A 20,784-nucleotide genomic window follows, 5' to 3' on the forward strand; every position below is an offset into this window, starting at 1 on the left:
TGTGTGTGTGTGTGTGTGTGCAAATCAAGTATTCCATTTTGGCCTATGCGACTTGTCATTACTGTGTGGATCTTGTGTTTTGAAGTTAGATCCTTCAGGGGAGAACCCTGCAGGCTGAACCATTCCCATGACTCCAATCCTCTTTTGAAGCTTTTCTTCTTCTACAGCACGTCAGAGAAGACAACTCCTCTTTTATCTCGACTGTTCTAACTACACTAAGCCTAGACTACACTTCATCAGCCCGATAAACAAAAAGTATTTTAATTGTTATGAAAGAAAGTGAAAAAAGTGGCGAAGCGGTGCACATTTTCAGGAAAAGTATAAAAAAAGATTAGTGCGGGCAAGTTAGTAGCAGAGAGGGAAGGATGCTCGGGTCGGGTCTGTGATATGATTGGCTGTCTCTGCAGCCTCCCGGCTCGCGGCTAGAAAAGCCCACAGCGTCCCTCGTTGCGTCAGAGCTCAGCCGGAGCGGGCAACGGACGGTCCTGACGCACAGCTGGACAACAGCGGAAACTTTCAGTGCTGGAAGCCAGCGAGGAACTCGTAATTATTCACCGAGGATCAGGCCAATTAGTGGAACTCTGCTGGAATATTGATCATCTTTGAGCACACCACTACACCGCGGTAAGTCATCGACCTCGACTTGATCAAATAGGCTTCAGAGTTTAATTAAAGTGGCAAAGTAACGGTTTGACTGCGCGTGGTGTAAGAAGAAGTCGCCACAGCAACGTGACTGCAGTCACTGCTCCTCTTTAGATTTAGGCTTAAAACTTTTATCCTACTTTGTATGGAAATGTGTAGTCTATCTATCTATCCATCTATCAGTGGTGGAATGTAACTAAGTACATTTACTCAAGTAGGCAATTACCTACGTAGGCTAAACATATGTAGTTTATAAAATATGATGTTCTATTACAAATTAATCCAACAATATAACGGCCTACAAGTGCAGCTGAAACCTGCTTCTGCATTGAGTACTTTTACTAAAATGATCTGAATACTTCTTCCACCACTGCTATCTATCTATCTATCTATCTATCTATCTATCTATCTATCTATCTATCTATCTATCTATCTATCTATCTATCTAACTAAGCTATCTATCTATCCATCTATATTATATATCTATCTAACTTGTAATTATAGGGCTGGTAATTTAATTAACTGGTATTCTTTGGTCATCGTAAACCATTTCACATTTTCAGTAACTGCTGAATAAGTTTGCATGTCAAATAGGTTTCGATTTTTTGCTCACACACCGTCGAATTTCATTGGTAACACTTTATAATAAGGGTACAAATCATATAGTCAAGTAATGTTGAACTAAAGCATAACTCCTGATGATTTAATGCATGATTAAGGCATGATGTAAGATGAATAATTGTTGCTCCCCATTAACAAATGATCAAGTCACTATGGCCTTATGAGACTAGTTCACACCTAACAGATCAATTAAGAAATGAGATGCGACAATATCAACATCTATTCTCACAGAAATATGAAACTATTTTTTAATTTTTTTATCAAACTGGTCGTGAGATGCAAACATTTATATGTTGCACCAAACCAAAATCATCTAGCAGGTGCCAGTTGAGGAGAATAGCTGAGTGAAAATTAGAATTACTGTTCTGCTAAAAGAGGCTGAGCAAATGCATCGGTTTGAAAGAAACCTTTATGTAAACAGGCTCTCTAACCATGAAAATATGATTTTCATGCAGTTACGCAAATGAAAATATAGAAGGCCTGCTTTGTTGCAGCTCGAATTATCACAGTCCAATAGTGTTAATATCCAACCAGTCTAGACTATGCACACTTTTTCGATTTGACAACCTGCGTTGATTGTGCAGCTGATGTGATGGATGGACATGCCCTCACAATAACATGCTTAAATCCAAAGAATGAAACTGTGTCCACTTCCACGGCCTTTTTGTCATTTATAGACAGGATTTATTGGCTCTTTTCACAGAGAAGCCAGTGAAAATGGCAGAAAAAATATATTTCACACTTTGTAAAAGAATTGATGAGGCTATAAAAGTTAACCGTATTTAGAGGCAGTGGAGCTGAAACTCTGTTGATACTTTTCATTTTGAGTCTCATCCTTTCCCATCTTTATTAATAACAACATTGTGATGGTATGCGCGTTGTTGTTATCCCCAAATGGAGACGGGAGGGGGGACACAATGCAACACCGAAAACTACAAGCTCAAAATAACCACAAAGTTGAATCTACACAACAGTTTAATATTTGCATTAATTGAAAACATAATAATAAAAATAATAATACAGTAATAATAATAATACAGTAACAATAATAATACAGTAATAATAATAATAATAATAATAATAAAACAATAATAATGTTACTTGTATAACATCACCTGGGAAAAATGTTTTGCCCACATATCAAAGTCCTCTAACTCATAATCCCCCCACACACACACACACACACACACACACACACACCGGACTGAAGTTAGGATTCAAGTTATCGTTTAAAGGAAACCAAAGTTAAAAGTGGGAATTAGTCCCAAATAAGTTAAAGTATCCAATATTTCACAAAGAAATCAAAGATTAGAGAGAAGTGGAAAAAGTGGAAAATCTCCTGACCCCTCAGATTTATCTCATGAATCTTCGGAGGGACCCGGTCCCTAGGCTGGGAACCACTGGACCCAATAAAGTAGTTAAAACTAGCTCCACCTCAGCCAGCTATAACAGTCATATGCTACTTACACAATCTAATTATGTCATATAGGATACTATATCAGTCACAGGGGTCATTTTACTGCAGAATGAGTACTTTTACTTCTCATACTCTCAGTACATCTAGCTAATAATCCCCTACTTTCACTAAAGTATGATTTTAAATGCAGATCGGATTTTAACTGGTAATGTAGTACTTCAAAAATGTGTTATTGGTATAAGTAAAGGATCTGAGTACTTCTTCCACCACTGCAACTATAGATGCAAGATTATGTTTAATTCTGGTGCAGACAGCTACAGAAAATCAATGTGGTTTTATAATCTTGTAAAATGCTGAATTGTGTTTTTACTTAGTTATTCTTCATCAACAATCAAGCCACAGACCCAATATTAATATTAAAACTAATCCGATCAATTTAACGACTTCAGGTTCAGAGTCAAATTTAGTTTTCTTCTACTAAATACTGGACATTTAATTCTTATTTTTTACATTTAAAGGGACTGTACTCAAAATACTGAAAAAAGCAGGGTGGGATTGCCTCCACGCAGCTCTCACAAATCGTTTCCTAATATGTGAAATACCTAAATTCACGGCCCCGTGCACGAACGTGCACATGCGGCCGGACCGGCTATCAAAACAAAGAACAGAGAAGCTCAGATTACAACACACGCAGAGGGAATGTGACTTCATTCTCTGCACAGGATGCCATTGTTTCACTATATATCTACAAAGCACGTAGTTATTTACTGCTAAATGAATGTTCTGAATGTCCAGTGCAACCCCTTTAAATAGAATCCATTTTCCAAATTCATGTACCTTCCCCACATTGCTCTTTTAATGCCTGCAGGTCCCTCGCATGACTCCTGTCCTCTCAGGCACAATACCTCAGCTCTCACTTCTGACTTTTCCTTTCCTGCGCTTTCCTATTGTTCATCTTGCCATTCTGTTCCATTTCTGTTTCTTTTCTCATTTCTCATGCTCCTCTTCCTGTCCTCTCTTCCCACACACAAAGAGACATATTTTGACCACTAACTTCCTCCTCCATTTTTACCTTGCTGTTGCCAACTTTCCACCTCCTTTTTTTCTAAGAAGTGAAGCCAGCAGAGCTCAAGGTCGGAGATGGTTTCTTAAGTCCAATCTATGAGATCAAAAGGATCAGCCCAGTTAAAACTCAACTTTCCAATTAGATCAGACAAGCCTGCTCTGACATGTCCTAATGAGGTACCATGTTATACAACACAAGAGCGTTATTCAGATTATAATTATTCATTTCAGGAAAAAAATTCTGAACTGATTTCTTGTGATATGTGTGTGAGTTCATCCATGTGACTTTGTGTGTGTGCGTGTGCATGTGCGTGTGTGTGTGTGTGTGGTCAAGGTAATGGTGATGGTGTGAGTTGTGGGCAGGTTTAAGAGGTTGTCATTGTTTTTGGTGTCTTTGGTGTCTTTGATGTCTTTGGTGTCTTTGTTTGCAAATGTCCAAGTGAGTGAGACACAAACATGAGTGTGTGTGTGTGGTGGTGGTGTGTGTTTGTGTGTGTGTGTGTGTGTGTTGGTGTGTGTGTGTGTGTGTGTGTGTGTGTCTGCACCCTGAAAGCGTGTCTCTAAAGATATTGCCGCGATCATAAACCAGCCCATTTATTTCGAGAGATGCCCAAGGGCATCACATGATTCTTGAGAGGCTCAGAGCCCAGCTAGGGCCCTCTGTGAGAGAAAGAAAGTATCTCTACCCCCATCTCCCCCCTCACACACACACACACACACACACACACACAAACAACAGTTACCACTATTCCATTCGTCGTTTACTGTTTTACTGCTCTCTTCTATAATTGTTGCACAAAAATGTTCTCATTGTCAACATACACTGTATACATGTATGCACTATGTACATGTATCCCTATCTAAATCTAAATGCATTCCTGATGAAAAGTTGTTAAAATTTTAGTTTTCTTGGAACAATTTTGCCGTGGCGTTGGTGGACATTTTGTGCGTTTCCCCCTGCAACAGGAAGTTGTTGTACCTCAAATGTACATTGTCCAATCTGGTCCAAGTTTCTCATACTTGATAAAAGACTAAGCCAGAGGAAATTATACGAAATTTGCAATACATCATCTCCAGCGCCTTGCAGAATGTGCAGTATTCAACGGTCAGTCGGCCTCCCTCCTGTTGTCCACACGATGGGGAAGGTGTTCATCTCATCATTTTTGTTGGATATTGACAGCTATTTGGGGGATTAGTTTATGGTGAACAAATTCTTTGAAATTTTTTTTACTTTGTTGTACTGAAAGCCTAATGTCCACTTTATCTACTTTATCACAGTAACAATTAAACAAATCAAGTGCAAAATATTAATAAATGTAGATATACTTCATGATACAAATGTTGCATTATTAAACCAATTTCAAAGTCGTATTACATTTTTTTCTCCTAAAATCTACCCTTTGTTTGTTATCAGGATAATCACAAGTTCTTGGCTTAAAGGTAGGCCTATACCAATCCTACAACAGTTTTTAACACATGGTTTGATCCAGATCTAAACCAAAACTGAATTATGTGATGTAATCCAATTTCAGATTTTCTTTTGAACAACCCATTTTCAAGATTTGATCCAATCTGATAGGCGACTAACCAACAGGCATCAAACTTATTCAGTTTGATACCTAAACTGTGTATCTGCTTTGAACATTTAGAATATTTGGACCTTGAGTCTGTAATAAAAGTTTGATGATGAATAAAGCACTTTTCACAGACATAAACAAGACGGTCAAAACAGTGAGAGCACGATTCCCAATCAGTATTACACAGTAATTACACAGTAATACTATTACACAGTAATACTGAAAGTGCAGACCAAGTACATACAGGTCAACCAAACACCTGTCTAAACAGGTATGTCTTTATCTTTTTAACCCTCCTGTTTGACCCATTTTCAAAAAAATTCTATATCAGAAGTTATTGTTTCTTTCAACCAAATTGTCATAGAAATACCATGGATTGTTTCCATGCAACGCTCTTCACAAGTTAAATAAATAATCAGTTCACTACTTTCATTGAATTTGGGTGTTGAATTTGAGGAAAAAAATTGATAGAACATTGAAAAAACAACAACAGAAACTTCTAAAAAGCACAGAAGAAATGGACAAAGACATTGGAAAAAGTGACACAAAAGTTGTAAAAAAAAAGTTACAAAAAACGTCGGGAAAAGTGACAAAAACAAGGTGAAAAGCCAGAAAAGTGTCGGAAAAAACGAACGTTGAAAATAAAGTTTTTATTTTAAATTTTGACCCAGAAAAACAAAAAAGTTGCATGGTCAACGGGAAGACAACACAAGGGTTAATAGAATCAACAGAATCATCAGACCGCAATAGTGGAGGGAGGCAGAGTGTCCCAGAGTTTAGGGGCTATGGACTCAAAGCTTGATCACCTCAGGTCTTAAGCGTGGGAGGACAGTAAACGTCCTGTGGACAAGGACGAATTTACAGTAACTGAAACAGCAGGGGCAGGGCCAATAATTGGCAACGGGTTTAAAAAATAGAGAAGACTGTAATACATTAAGAGGCTAAAAGATACAGTAGCTCCATTTTCGGAATCAAATCCATCATATCTTGTAAACTGATGGGTTGAAAAGAGTCTAGAACCGAAGGAGATAGAGAAGGGCTAGAGTTGGTCAGGATGAATACTGGACCTATGATAATAATAGTATCAAATAAAATATTAAGATTTCGTTTTAAGCAGACCTGGCTTCCTTTACTAGTGCATTGAAAGAATTCCAGAGATCTTTAAGATACAGGCGGTGCACCTCAAGCCCAGTGGCTTTCCATCATAATTGTTCTGAGTTGGGACACTTCCGTCTCAGGTTACAGACATCATCTGTCAAGTGTTGCAGCCCTAGTCCTAGTCTCGCATTGCCAGACCTCCACAGCGCTGCGGAGGAGGGTCTGGTTAGTCTACACAGCATTCCTGGATGGGAGAAAAACGTGCTCTGGTTTATTGACGTTTCTTTAAACCAATTACAATCGTCTGGGGCGGCGCTAAGCGCCAGACACAGGTGCGGTGCCTCTGCAAAATAGCCTCGGGAAGAAACTTGTTTTGGTGGAACACGTGCACGTAGGGAGGTGAGCTCTGTGATTTAAATGGCTGTTGAGTGTGTGATAAGAAGTTTACTCCAAAAAAAAAGATTAATATAATTTGATTGTCGGTTCTAGCTCGGAGGATGTTTCCCAAATCGACCAGCGTTTAGAATGTCAACACAAAGAAAGTGGAAGGTGAGGGACATTCGGCAGAACCGCTGGCGGCACCAGAACGATCCCGTCAATGAAACGGCGTCGATATAGACTACCCTGGTCCTAACCTTTACAGGTGCCACTTTGTCCTGCAGTGTGGAGCACAGCTCATTAAAAGACTGAAATATAAGCTCTACATCGTTGACAGTAGTATTAATATCACAGAAAAAGTGCTGTGGAAACTGATTAGCCGTATTCCGAGTAATGATACGGGAAAGCAGTTTTCTTTTTATACATAAGGGGTCAACAAAATTCACAGAGAAATCAAAGAAAACACATTTATGATCACTGATCAGTAGGTCATCACAACGGATATGATCAAATACACCCGGTCCACACAGGGAGCACGTGAGTCTGCATGTTTGTTGCCTAGCAGGGGGGCTAGCTCAGCAGCAGCATCCTGAAATAAGACAAGAGAGGTGTGTGTGTGTGTGTGTGTGTGTGTGTGTGTGTGTGTGTGTGTGTGTGTGTGTGTGTTACTTATGCATGCAACTGTTTGTATGCTGATGGTTTTCCGCCTCTCTCTGCAGGACAAACGGAGTCAGACCCACGCTGCCATGCCCGGAGCAAGACCCCATGTGTGGATGTGCGTGAACATGTGTGCGTGAGCGCCTTTAAGTGTGTGTTTTTAGACTGCTTGAGTGAGCGAACATCTTGCTGTGTGAGTGTGAGTGTGAGTGTGAGGATGAGGGCCGTCACCGCTCTGCTGTGTCTCCTGCTGGTCGCCCAGGTCGGAGCCTCTAGATTGGTCCGCGACACCCAGGGCAGCCCCCAAGCTTCAGAAACGTCCAAGAACAACGCCTCTGTCCCGCTTCCGCCCCCACAGCCGCGAGGCTTCTTCCCCCCCATGTGCATTAAGCCTACGGAGATCAAGCACGCCTTCAAGTATGTGAACACCATCGTGTCCTGCCTGATCTTTGTGGTGGGGATCATCGGCAACTCAACGCTGCTCAGGATCATATATAAGAACAAGTGTATGAGGAATGGACCCAATGTCCTGATCGGCAGCCTGGCTCTGGGGGACCTGCTTTATATTATCATCGCCATTCCCATCAATGTGTTTAAGGTGACCACATTTATCCTTTGTGTCTGTCTGTTTGGTGATTTTTCTGTTTTATCATACGTGATAGATGATCTCTAGCCTGTAGACTTTTCAGAATTGATGATCGGAACGTTTCATATTTGAATCTAGCCATTAACAAATGATTTTTTTCAATATTGTTTGTTCAATATCAAATAATAAGATGCAAGTCTTGCGCATGACATAAAATCTTGATTCAACAATACAGATATTTTGCTGGGTCTGTGTCTAATTTAGTATGACTTTAATCTAAAGCAATCTAAAGCTGTGGGGGGTTTTTCAGGAGTGTATATCTGCGGTTTGTCCCTTCATTTAGTGTGTTAAAAGACTACACATAAACTACAAGGGACCACTTAAACTAAAAACTTAATCAAAGTAGATGCGAGCCAACAGATGGTGTGTGTGTGTGTGTGTGTGTGTGTGTGTGTGTGTGTGTGTGTGTGATGTGAAAACATCCAGGGGGCGTGGATGTAAATGCAGTCACTGCCAAATGTCCAACTGGTATGGTAACCACAACTGTGTGTGACAGTGAGGAATTCCAAAAAACAAAGCAGAAAACAACATGTGAAACTCGTTTTATTTTTCCAAAATCTGATCGAACACACTTTTAAGTCATTTTAAGTAAAATGCTGTGCTGCATTTTATCCAGGCCAATCTGAGTAATAGTCATATTTTCTTTGCCTCGGGGGTCCTGCCTTACAGGTATTTGTGACATGATGAGAGTAAATGTATGATTACGATATACAGCCTAGTGTTGCTAGCCACATAACTGCAGATTTTGATAAGTGGCTGGCAAGTGCAAAGCCCTCCACAGCAATCAAACGTGTAGCCCGATTTGTTGAGGACATTGTCCTGATGCTGAACTGATTTTATAACCCCTGGGAGATGAACTTGATATTGGCTAGCTGCCACAGTAATAATGGAAGACACGAGGAAGACAGAACCTCTACATGAACCTCAAAGATGTCTGTCATTGTGTGCACAGGGGACACTGCTCTCATTATAAACGTCTTCCCTCTCTTGTCTGCATTATTTTTCTCTGCAGTTAATAGCCGAGGACTGGCCGTTTGGCGTGTACGTCTGTAAGTTGATGCCGTTCATCCAGAAAGCTTCAGTTGGTATCACCGTCCTCAGCCTGTGTGCCCTCAGTATTGACCGGTAAGTAGACTTTACACACACACACACACACAATTTTTTATTTGTAAAGTAACTACAGCTGTAGGATTAGATTAGAAAGTGGCATGAAAACACTACACAATACTCTACCTAAGACAAAAATCTAACAGAAAGGTGACTTGCTTTCCTTTTCCAAACACAACCAATTAAAATGCTACACTTATTAACCAGGGCACACACCTACTCTTCACATGTGCAAACACTAATTGCTTAACTGATCACTAATCAATCACTGCTTTAGTATATTAGCTCTATAGGCACATAGGTCAAAGGTCAGATTACCTGTTTGGAACAATGGGCAGAACAAAAACAGAGAGCAGAGGGAGGAGGAGAGAGAGGGGGAGGGAGGAGGAGGAGGAGAGAAAGAGTTCAGGGCCACACTTATTCATGTGTGATCAAACACCTGATTGACCAATGAGGAACGAAGCCCATCTTGTACGTAGCGTACAGTGCCAAACCTTACTCAGAATAATGAGAACAGGCATGCAACTATCTAAGGACTATTTTAGCAAATCAAATCAATTAGACTTTGTTTTGCACAAAGGCTAATCTGATAACACCCCCGCCTCGTCTCGCCACGAGACACATACACACACAACACACACACACCCCTCTCAGCAGATTACTTTCCCTCTAGAACATTGTAAATGTAGATATAAGCCTATATAAGACAAAATAGCTTTAGATTTCGAACAACAGTGTGTACATGGTATATCCAAACATTTACTATTATGAAAAAACGTGTTTGCCATTTGATGCAAATGCTTCACTTTGAGATGTGTTTATGGCATTTTGAATGCAGTTTTTCATTTTGAAGGAGATGTGAGGCATTTAGCATTTTGTGTGTGCAGTTTTGGGAATTGTGTGTAGAATTTTGAAAAAAGGAGACATAGTTTTGAAAACGTGTGTAAGCTGTTGGAAAAAACTGTAAATGTACTTGGTTACATTCCACCACGTACAGTTTCAAACAATCGAAAAATCCATTTCCTTAGATGACGCGAGAGTAGATAGATAAAAAAGAGGCTTCATAGGAAAGGAGGATTGGTTCAAGGTAGGTTCACGCAGATAAGATCTTCAGAAAGGAACACAGTGTAACAATTTATGATACCAATTGAAACAGATGAGAGAGACTTTGTTCAGAGTTTTTACAGAATGGAATGTAACAGACTGCATACTGTATACCTGTGTTTGCGTAGCTACCACGCTGTGACCTCATGGAGCAGGGTGAAGGGGATGGGGATCCCTCTGTGGAAAGCAGTGGAGGTGACTCTGATCTGGCTGGTTGCCGTGGTGCTCGCGGTCCCTGAGGCGCTGGCATTCGACATGCTGGAGATGCCGTACAGAGGCAACAAGCTGCGTGTGTGTCTGCTGCATCCAGAACAGACGAGCAGCTTTATGAAGGTAGCCACTTCATTATAACAACATAATAAACACAAACAGCTGGATACTGGGATTGCATCATGCATTGTTTTACCACACACATATGGTCAAAACATCCTGCACACTGATTTAGAGCTCTCTATTAAGGCTAAATTAGAAGAAGAAAAGCTTGTGGATTTTGTTCAACCTGCACCTGATGTTAATTTCAAGTATAAACAGCGCCTGAACAGCATAGCGTGTTTCTTTAAAGATGTATTTTACCACTGGAAAGGGTCTTTTCATTAAACATGGCTGTTTATGCAGTGAAGTGGCACATTTTTTAAATTGGTTCTACATAGTCTCTATCCACAACGTTCCACTTCCGGGATTGCTCCGCCAGATGTCCTTCTTTTTGGCTGGATGTCCGGTACCTTCCGCTTTCTTTGTGTTGGAATTTTAAACTCCAGATCTCTCCAGACAGCTAGCTAGACTATCTGTCCAATCTGAGTTTTCTGTTGCACAACTAAAACTACTTTTGAACGTACACATGTTCCACCAAAACAAGTTCCTTCCCGAGGCTATTTTGCAGAGGCACCGTTGCTCCGTCCGGTGCTTAGCGGCGCCCAAGACGATTGTGATTGGTTTAAAGAAATGCCAATAAACCAGAGCACGTTTTTCTCCCACTCTGGAATGCTGTGTGGACTAGCCAGACCCCCCCAAGTCTGGCAATGTGAGACTATTGTTCAAGTAACAGGCCAGCAGAAAAATTCCAAGTCAAACGCGTCACTTGGAGGTTTTTTTAGCTGGCCTTTGAGTAGGTGAGTGCACTTGCACATGCTACCAGCACTATTATGATACAACGTTGGTTGAATATCGGCAAAGTATCTCTTTAAACAGGCTCTTTCTAGCTCTGCCAACAAGTAATTAGTTCTTCCAAAAAATTTAATATAAGCCATATACACTGCATGCAAACCATCTGAACATTCACAGTATGTTCATAAAGCTGCACAGCAAGACACAAATTCCATAGACATTTCCAGTATGTGGATACTTCAAGTTTATTTAAACCAGAAGGGTCTGAATTGCATGACACGGTAAATAAAGCACAAAGCTGCGATGTCTTTTCATCACTAGAGCTTTATGTCATTAGCAAAATAAGTCAGTACTAAGTGATTTTTATGACCAGAATATAATTGTAATATAGATAATGAAGCATAGTTCACTGCCAGTATTATTATAAAAACAGAAAAGTGACTTTTTTTGTTGAATTGAAATGTAACGCTGTTTTAGTCTACAAAGGACCTGTAGTTCAATTAAAAAATCTCTGACATAAAGATGTTGAAGTGTTTCAGGGGGAAGAATACCAAAATAATACACAGCATCAGTTTCCACTTGAAGTCTTTGTACAATCAATGTCAGTCAAAAAAACTTACTTTATTGTTGCACTTTTTTTACTGGCCATTTTTCTTTTTCAAGTTCTACCAGGATGTGAAAGACTGGTGGTTGTTTGGCTTCTATTTCTGCCTCCCACTGGCCTGCACAGCAATCTTCTACACACTCATGTCCTGCGAGATGCTCAGTCGCAAAAAAGGCATGCGCATCGCACTCAACGACCACATGAAACAGGTATAGGTGCCGGTGACTCATTCAGATCCACTGTAACCATGTAACCACCAACAAGACTGGTAAAGACAGACGCACTCAGTTGTAACAATATTTGTCTTTTGTGACTGTGTGTGTGTGTGTTGAACTGTGTGTGTGTGTGTGTGTGTGTGTGTGTGTGTGTGTGTGTGTGTGTGTTAGCGGAGGGAAGTAGCGAAGACGGTGTTCTGCCTCGTGTTGATTTTCGCTCTCTGCTGGCTGCCCCTTCATCTCAGCCGTATTCTGAAGAAAACAATCTACGACCAAAATGACCCCCACCGCTGTGAACTGCTCAGGTGGGCGACACAAATACACGGCAAACGTCATGAGGGCCCATTGTTCTCTGCTCTGTGACTTCCTGTAGTCCTTACTGTAAACTTTGCCCTTTCCCCCGCTAGCTTCCTGTTAGTGATGGATTACATCGGCATCAACATGGCCTCCCTAAACTCCTGCATCAACCCGATTGCCCTTTACTTTGTCAGCCAGAAGTTTAAAAACTGCTTCCAGGTAAGAGGGCACACACTGGCACTAGAAATATAATATTATTAGAAAGTGCATTTCGTAAAAAAAAGTTAAAAAGCAAAAACAACAAAAACACAATATTACCAATATTATAAATAACTTGAAAAAAGAGTAGAAGCAAAAGTGTATTTAATCCTACCCTTAAAAATAATAATAAATGATCTGTGAGAACACAAAATGCGAACACAAAGTGCAGTCAATAAAAAGCAGTGTGTGTGTGTGTGTGTGTGTGTGTGTGCATGTGTGTGTGTGTGTGTGTGTGTGTGGGTGTGTGTGCGTGTGTGTGTGTGTGTGTGTGTGTGTCCTGCAGTCTTGCCTGTGCTGCTGGTGCTACAGAACGTCTCCCCTGGATGAGCGAGGTTCAGGAGGACGCTGGAAGGGCTCCTGTCACGGGAACGGACTAGACCGCTCCAGCTCCCGCTCCAGTCAGAAATACACAAGCTCTTCATAAACACACACACACACACTTAGACACACACACACACACACACACACACACACACACACACACACACACCTCTACTGCCAAACCCATGTTCCCATTAGCTCCCATCACGGAGGAACAGCTGCCACTGCCAACAGACCAATGAGGAGGGAAAATGGAGCGAGGTAGAAGTCACTCCTTCAGGACTCCCAGCGGACTGAAAGACTGATAAAAAAACAAAAGGACGGACCCAAACTGATGAATGAAATAACCGGACTGTACCTGTTCAGACTGTAACACTAGCTGCCAACACTTATGATGGAACCAAGCCTACATGAATCTGTTCATACTGCGACACTGAGGCTTGTGTTCAGCGGACTAAAAGTCTCTCCGTGGACCAACATTGTCAATACATTTATAAAGAATGTTTATTACGATACTACGATTATATCTAGCCGTAGTGCTTCATGTATGAATAACAGCTTTGATAAGACTACATGTTGAAGCTTTAATACCTCACAGGGAAAGATAGAGGGAAACTGTGACCCTGAGTTATTTTCTAAAAGATTTTTTTCATGTATAAAAATGCACAAATGTGCCTCTGCATATAAGCACAATCAAAAGCTGATTGTCTGACAATCAACATGTATACAACTGCTGAGCTCCCCGACGCCCATGTGCCCTAGTGACATCATGCCAGAGAAAAATGGGCCCCACTGTCATGTGGAAGGCCAATTGTCGGAATCTTTTTTCAGTCTGGAAATCATCGCCGTTTCAAATCATGTGGAGGCCAGCTGTTGTCTGAGAACACTGACAAATACCAGATGATTCCCATCATGCTACACAGAAGAGATCATTTATTAGTAATTTTATTGTTGCGGTATTCATTTTGTTGTACGTGTTTCCACTGTATATAAAGTCTTAACCTGTCTCTTACAATTTAGCCTCTATTTTTTTTAAGGAAATATCAAAAAAACATGAGACGCTTGTTTCATCTTCTAACATGAGGTTATTTTTTCCAAATATTTCTCCTTCATCAGTGTGTGGTCATGTTACAAAGATGATCTGGCGACTGGAAACTACTTGTAAGAGCTGTTTGAAAAATGTTTTTAGCGGGGGTAACGTTTCTTCAACTGTGGAATGGTCATAGAAATGATTTACATATATAGTCGTTTTATATTAGTCGTTTCCATTCAATATAATCCAGGTAGAATTCAGGATCTTGAATGTGTGAAATTTGTGGGCTAAAGAAGGATCTAATCTTGAGAAATGAAATATGTGGGCTGCAGCACAGGAAGACAAATGTGTTCCTAAGATTTCATAATAACTGTAGAGTTAGTACACCTGTAGCTTGAGAAAACTGCTCAGTAATCACGTACTTGTGACACATTTTGTCATAATCGCAAAACAAAAACTTTTTACACAATGTCTGGCTCTTTAAAAAGTCAGACATGAGAATGAAAAAAAAACTGCAGATTACAATTCATTGTAAGAAAACTTAAAAACCTAAAGGAATCAAAATATTTTACAGTGACAGTAGTGAGAGTATGTACTTATGATAAAAGCACAAGATGAATCTGTTTTTTTGGCTCTTAGTATCGTGATATGGTGATGAAAACCTCCCATATTCTGAGTTCTCTATATCAAAGTGAAGAGCAAATGTGTCCTCTTTCAAATCCATATTTGCTGAAAAACCAGACAAGGTGTTGGTTCAACCTGAAGCATTTAAAAAAAGATTCAAGCAACGTATACATTTTCCGACAACATATTTCCATCCTCCTCAAATCAACTGATCACGCAGTATGTGACTCATACAGTAACTCATCATATGTGTTTATGCTATCGTCCCCGTTTTTAGCTACATGTAGAGGCAAATGTGTACTGGAAGGTCTGAGCGGCTTTGTGAACAAGTCAAGACTAATTTGACGTTGAAGATCAAATGTAATGTGAGTACTGGCCCTGATGTTTTGACTTGCATTGTATACTACTTATTTGTTGAGAGTAAACCTGTAATAAATATTATTTTATAGCATTTGTCTTGAGTTATTTAGGGTCATTTCTGGTCGCTAGTGATGCAGTCTCATAGTTGCTGACATAATATTCACATGTTGAACAATATACTGTATATGCGTATACTAAAAAACAAACAGTGTATAGACTCAAAAAGATACAAAAGTAATCCCTCTCAATCATCACCTATGACCCACTAGAAGTGTGTGGTGGTGTCTGTATCTTCAGAGATCCTGCCCTCCGCCTTTATTTTCTGATTGTCTTCTTATTTTGCTGTGGACATTCAGGACGTTTCTGGGCGTCAGCCTTTGGGCAGTGGGTGTGTTGAAAGTGTGAGTGTGTTGATTTGTGCTTTAGAACGTAACCGCCATGAAACAATCAGAAAATTAGAATGGCACTGGGAGAGCGCAGACCTTGGGACGTTGTTCTTCCCACTTCGTTGTGTTCATGAGCTTTATGTCGTAATGTGAAAACAACATGGACGCTACTCCTGCATCATCGAGACGACCTGTCGGGAAACGAACAGGACATACAATATGTGAACATAGAATGGGTGGTGCCCTACTCTGCCTAAAGTTATTATTGAGTGTTTTATTGAATACAAAGCCATTTACCACTTTGTTTGGATTCTTTTATATGTATGAAAAGTGCGATACAAAAAAAGTCTGATTGATTGATTTAGAAATCTTACAGAAATAGTTCGCCTCAGGGCAGATTTCCCTTGTCTTTTTTCGCAGAAAAAAACTGTTAATTGCATTTGCACTGCAAACGAACCGCTCCAGGGATCGATTGGAAGCGAGCCAAGACCACCCTTGGCGATCTCGTCCTGCTTGTTCGATCTATCATCCAAGTGCGATTGCTGTGTTCATATACTGTATGCCCAAATAAACCGAGCTTCCGAAAAAAAAAACGCTCCTGGTTTTGGAACAACTGCTTTAAACCAGCTAGGTGAGAACACCCTTACCGGTCTGCGCTGCGTTCCAGAGGGGCCACGGCGCAGCCATTCAAGTCAGTGCTTGATATTCCACAGCGTGTCCCAGAAGCACACATGAAGCGGCTCTCCACTCCGCTAAAGATACGCACCGGGTCTATTTTCTATCTTGGAGGTGGAAAGACATAATAGACATCACAGATCCTTTTTAACGCCAGAAAAGAGAAGGCGTGGAGTTTAATTACAGGAATGCTTGGAGTAGGGGGTAGATACTAGTTTAATAAACACGTGATTGTTCTGTAAAGTACTTAATGTGCGAGTCGGGCAGGCAAGAAGCTCCCGGTGTGGTATGGCACGTGGCGAAAGATGGAACAAAACTGGTACACAGCCAGAAGGCAGCACAGACGCACCCAGTGGAGAATGGCTGTTACACCTGAGTGTGAACAGAACTAATTTGTACAAGAAATCTCCACAGGGCACCTTTAAGTAGGGTGCTTGTAAAGTTTACTGTAAGTAATTTTCACTGTTTATAGGGCATGCTGACTTTTCCTTTAAAGTGCTCATATTATGCTCATTTTCAGGATCATAGGTTTACATGGTTTAATTTTTTTTTTTAAACACCATATTTTTGTTGTACTGCACATTGCTGCAGCTCCTCTTTTCACCCTGTGTGTTGAGCTCTCTGTTTTAGCTACAGAGTGAGGCATCGCACTTCTGTTCCATCTTTGTTGGGAGTCGCACATGCTCAGTAGCTAGGTAAGGACTACTAGCCAGTCAGAAGCAGAGTATGAGGGCGTGCCCTGACAGTACCTAGGTAAGGACTACTAGCCAGTCAGAAGCAGATTATGAGGGCGTGCCCTGACAGTACCTAGGTAAGGACTACTAGCCAGTCAGAAGCAGAGTATGAGGGCGTGCCCTGACAGTAGCTAGGTAAGGACTACTAGCCAGTCAGAAGCAGAGTATGAGGGCGTGCCACGCTAGCAGCTAGGCGAGCATTATAACGTGTGTTCCAAAGTGACCACGTTTGTCTCTGAAGTAAAGGCTGGACTACAACAGAGCTGTTTGGAGCAGTTGGTGAACAGTGTTTTCTGTTGGAGATGGGAAGTCCCTTGGGGGGGGACTTTGGACTTTTTCACTTTGTAAACCTATAACGTGCACAAAAAAGATGTATAACACAATAAAAGAAAGGGTGAAAAAGCCAAAAAGCATAATATGAGCACTTTAAATGTATCATGTAATGTGCTTTACATCTCTTTTGTTATATCAGTTCCCTGAGTATAACACGCTTTCACAAACGCTCAACAATTCCTTGACTTCCCCTTTAAAATCAGAGTACAGCTGTGTTAAGAGAGAGCGATGCGAAGAGCATTCTCTTGACAGGAATGAACATAAACAATCATCTCTGTTATTAACAGCCTGTCAAAGGTTAAATGTGATTCCTTGAGTTGGGCGTCACGTCTTTCTTTCTTTTTTTCCTTGAGGAGGCGTTTCATTTGGTTTACATCCGATTTCAGACAGAGACCCTCAACAGAAACCATATCAAATGTGTTACAGATGACCTTTTACAAGCCTTTTCCTGGTTTGAAATGATTGCTTTGGACATTAGGTCCCAGGGGCCAGTTCCAAGAGGCAGCTTTATGGAAAGAACTGCTGAAACTCAAGTTCTTTCACATCAGTTTTTGTTTTGAATGTTTTTTCATTCAGTAAATCTGTTTCTTGGAAACTATTAGCAGTTACATTAATTTCTTATTTTGTAATTCATATAGGTTTGCTTCTGAGGTTCAATGTCCATTTTAGAGAAAATTATTATTATTTTTTTTTTCTTAACATCTGAAAAACCAATGAACCCGGAAGTCACACATACTGTACGCTGCTGCATTAAAATATAGGCTAGACAAAAATCTAAAAATAAATCATTAATGCAAACTGACAGTTTTACAAGTACTGCAATAAAGACATTTAAAAAAACAAGGAGAAAGAACAAAAAAAAGAAATCATATCGATTAAGAGTGAAATTATGTCATAATAATGTGTTTTAAATAAAACTTGGTCTGAGCGAGGACTTTGTGTAATAAATTCTGGGCTTTCTGACAGCGGGTCATTTTCAACAAAACCACATTAAACATGGCACAACACTGCAAAATATTGTTTGCTAGGAGAAACATTTGTTCACAGCAGCAAGCTTTAGTCTTCCTGTGTCGCTGAGGATAAATGATTTTCTCAACATACAACAGAAGTCTTGTGGTCACCCTTGATGTGGTCTTGGACATATCGCGGGTTTGGGGAGTTTCCCTTCTACAGCCAGCACTTTAAATTGTGCTGGACATTTTCAAAGTTGAAATGTAATCGTTTTTAAAAGTGCTTATGCTTTTTGGCTTTTCCCCTTTCCTTTATAGTGTTATATATCTTTGTTACAGGTTTACAAAGTGAAAAAGCCCAAAGTCCCCCCCAAAGGGACTTACCATCTCCAACAGAAAACCCTGTTCACCAACTGCTCCAAACAGCTCTGTTGTAGTCCAGCCTTTACTTCAGAGACAAACGTGGTCACTTTGGAACACACGTTATAATGCTCGCCTAGCTGCTAGCGTGGCACGCCCTAATACTCTGCTTCTGACTGGCTAGTAGTCCTTACCTAGCTACTGTCAGGGCACGCCCTCATACTCTGCTTCTGACTGGCTAGTAGTCCTTACCTAGGTACTGTCAGGGCACGCCCTCATACTCTGCTTCTGACTGGCTAGTAGTCCTTACCTAGCTACTGAGCATGTGCGACTCCCAACAAAGATGGAACAGAAGTAAGATGTCTCACTCTGTAGCTAAAACAGAGAGCTCAACACACAGGGTGAAAAGAGGAGCTGCAGCAATGTGCAGTACAACAAAAATATTGTGTTTTTTGAAAATTAAACCATATAAACCTATTTCTGGTACAACCTCTAAATACAATTATGAACCTGAAAATGAGCAGAATATGAGCACTTAAAAACTAACATTTGCTGTTTGCATCCGGTCATTATCATTATAGTAGATTTCAGAGTAAGAAGATATAAGACATTCTTTCTCTTAAGAATGATAATCAAATTCATTAGCGATAAAATGTACCTGGTTAATAAACCTTAGATTAAACTTGTATGACTCTTATCTACTTGTGCTACGGTTACACTTGGTACTGACACTTACACTTTATCATCATCTCATATTTACCACTTGTGGTCACAATGGCTGCTGTTCAACCAAAGTTTCAGAAGTTTGCTTTACGAAAGTTTCCTCTTTCTAGTGTTAGGACCACTAGAACGTTGCGGGAGTTATCCCAAAAGGATCAATAAATAGAAGTCTAGAACTGATCCTGTCTTTCTTATATACTTTCTTGTGTTGCTCTTCATATATGCTCTCTTCACATATGAAAATAGATATGTCCATTTCAAACGTCACTGCCCACATAGTTTCGTGCGTCCTTCATGTTGGCCTGGATGTTAAAGCAATACAATACATTACAAATCAATCTCGCACTGACCTCACTTTTTCTTCCCTACGGTCTAACTCACATTTAATTCTTGTCCAATCCCCGACCAGCTGTTCTGTAATAACTGATTTTCCCTGTTCCTGAGCAAAGTATGTTTTCAATTTCTGACCAACTTGCCAGGCCAGGCCTCTCCTCAAAAAGTTTTCAAATCTGTTTGTCGCATCTTGCTTGAACTATTGGCAACATTGCTTCCAGGATTTCTGCTGAGTACTCATGAACTCAGAGTACAGACAAAAGGCTCTGTCCGTATACGCATCGAACATTGAACATAAATGAGCCTTTAGATGAGAACTCTCACAATTATTTGTAACACTAAATATAAAGCTAAATCTATCTCCACTGCGCTGTGTCAGCACTGAAGTATGGTCTGGCTACACTGCTTATCTATTGTATGTGTATAGGAAACATTCTACATTGGGAAGGTCAATCTGGGATCACCGTTGTTTCCCTCAAGCCTACAACATTCAGTACTTTATTACTTTACAGTAGATTATGTAGGCTTTTTTGTATTTTATTGTCTTGTATGTCTTTATGGCATTGCTCAACGCTGCAAAACCAATTGCCCGTCGGGGACAAATAGACTAAAGTTGAAGTTGAAGTATTCTGGGATAGGGAGAAAAAAAAACGCCCTGGCTTGTTTGCATATCTTTAAACCAATCACATTCATCCTGGGCTGTGCTAAGCCCCGGACGGTGACCTGAGCCACATGTTTTAAACTGAAACGGGGGTGCGTTGAACACCATGTTGTGAGTGCAAGCTATTTGCCTTTTTATTACCACAAGTTTACAAGTTTCACGTCTCTGCTGATAGGGTATCACCTGTGACACAGCCAATCAACGAGAGACACGTCCACCAAACGAGAGAAAGCATAACTCAAAGCCTGATGCACACCGTTCTGAGGAAACATGTAACCAGTAGCAAAACGGTGCACGCCATATTGAGATTGAACTTGCCCCCTTGTAAAAGAGATAGCGGTAGGGGAGGGCCATCCGGCGTGATGTCAGGCTTCATCCCAGCTCTGTACATCCGTTGAGCCAGACAACAGCTTACCTGACTCTTTCCAAAGGTCTTTGCACAAATTGAACAAACAACATATAGCATGTTAATTAGTCAGCCTTAGAGGTAACCTAGAAATC

The 20,784-nt window shown here is 40.5% G+C and overlaps 1 protein-coding gene across 1 annotated transcript; it reads left to right on the forward strand.

The window, feature by feature from the left end:
• Positions 1 to 432: 432 nt before the first annotated feature.
• On the forward strand, positions 433 to 15,222 carry LOC120567036 (endothelin receptor type B-like). Its single transcript, XM_039813824.1, has 8 exons — positions 433 to 624; positions 7,518 to 8,053; positions 9,114 to 9,226; positions 10,441 to 10,645; positions 12,080 to 12,229; positions 12,407 to 12,540; positions 12,643 to 12,751; positions 13,077 to 15,222. Exons 2-8 carry the CDS (start codon positions 7,673 to 7,675, stop codon positions 13,215 to 13,217), a joined length of 1,233 nt encoding a protein of 410 aa, XP_039669758.1. The 5' UTR covers positions 433 to 624; positions 7,518 to 7,672; the 3' UTR covers positions 13,218 to 15,222.
• Positions 15,223 to 20,784: the final 5,562 nt, after the last annotated feature.

The sequence above is a fragment of the Perca fluviatilis genome, chromosome 10, assembly GCF_010015445.1.
Source record: "Perca fluviatilis chromosome 10, GENO_Pfluv_1.0, whole genome shotgun sequence".
NCBI lineage: Eukaryota > Metazoa > Chordata > Actinopteri > Perciformes > Percidae > Perca > Perca fluviatilis.

Bases quoted from the DNA above. Each gene is read 5' to 3' on its own strand.
- LOC120567036 (XM_039813824.1), top strand. From the start codon at position 7,673: ATGAGGGCCGTCACCGCTCTGCTGTGTCTCCTGCTGGTCGCCCAGGTC. The intron at 9,227-10,440 runs GTAAGTAGACTT...GTGTTTGCGTAG, and splicing joins TGTGCCCTCAGTATTGACCG to CTACCACGCTGTGACCTCAT. The intron at 12,230-12,406 runs GTATAGGTGCCG...TGTGTGTGTTAG, and splicing joins TCAACGACCACATGAAACAG to CGGAGGGAAGTAGCGAAGAC.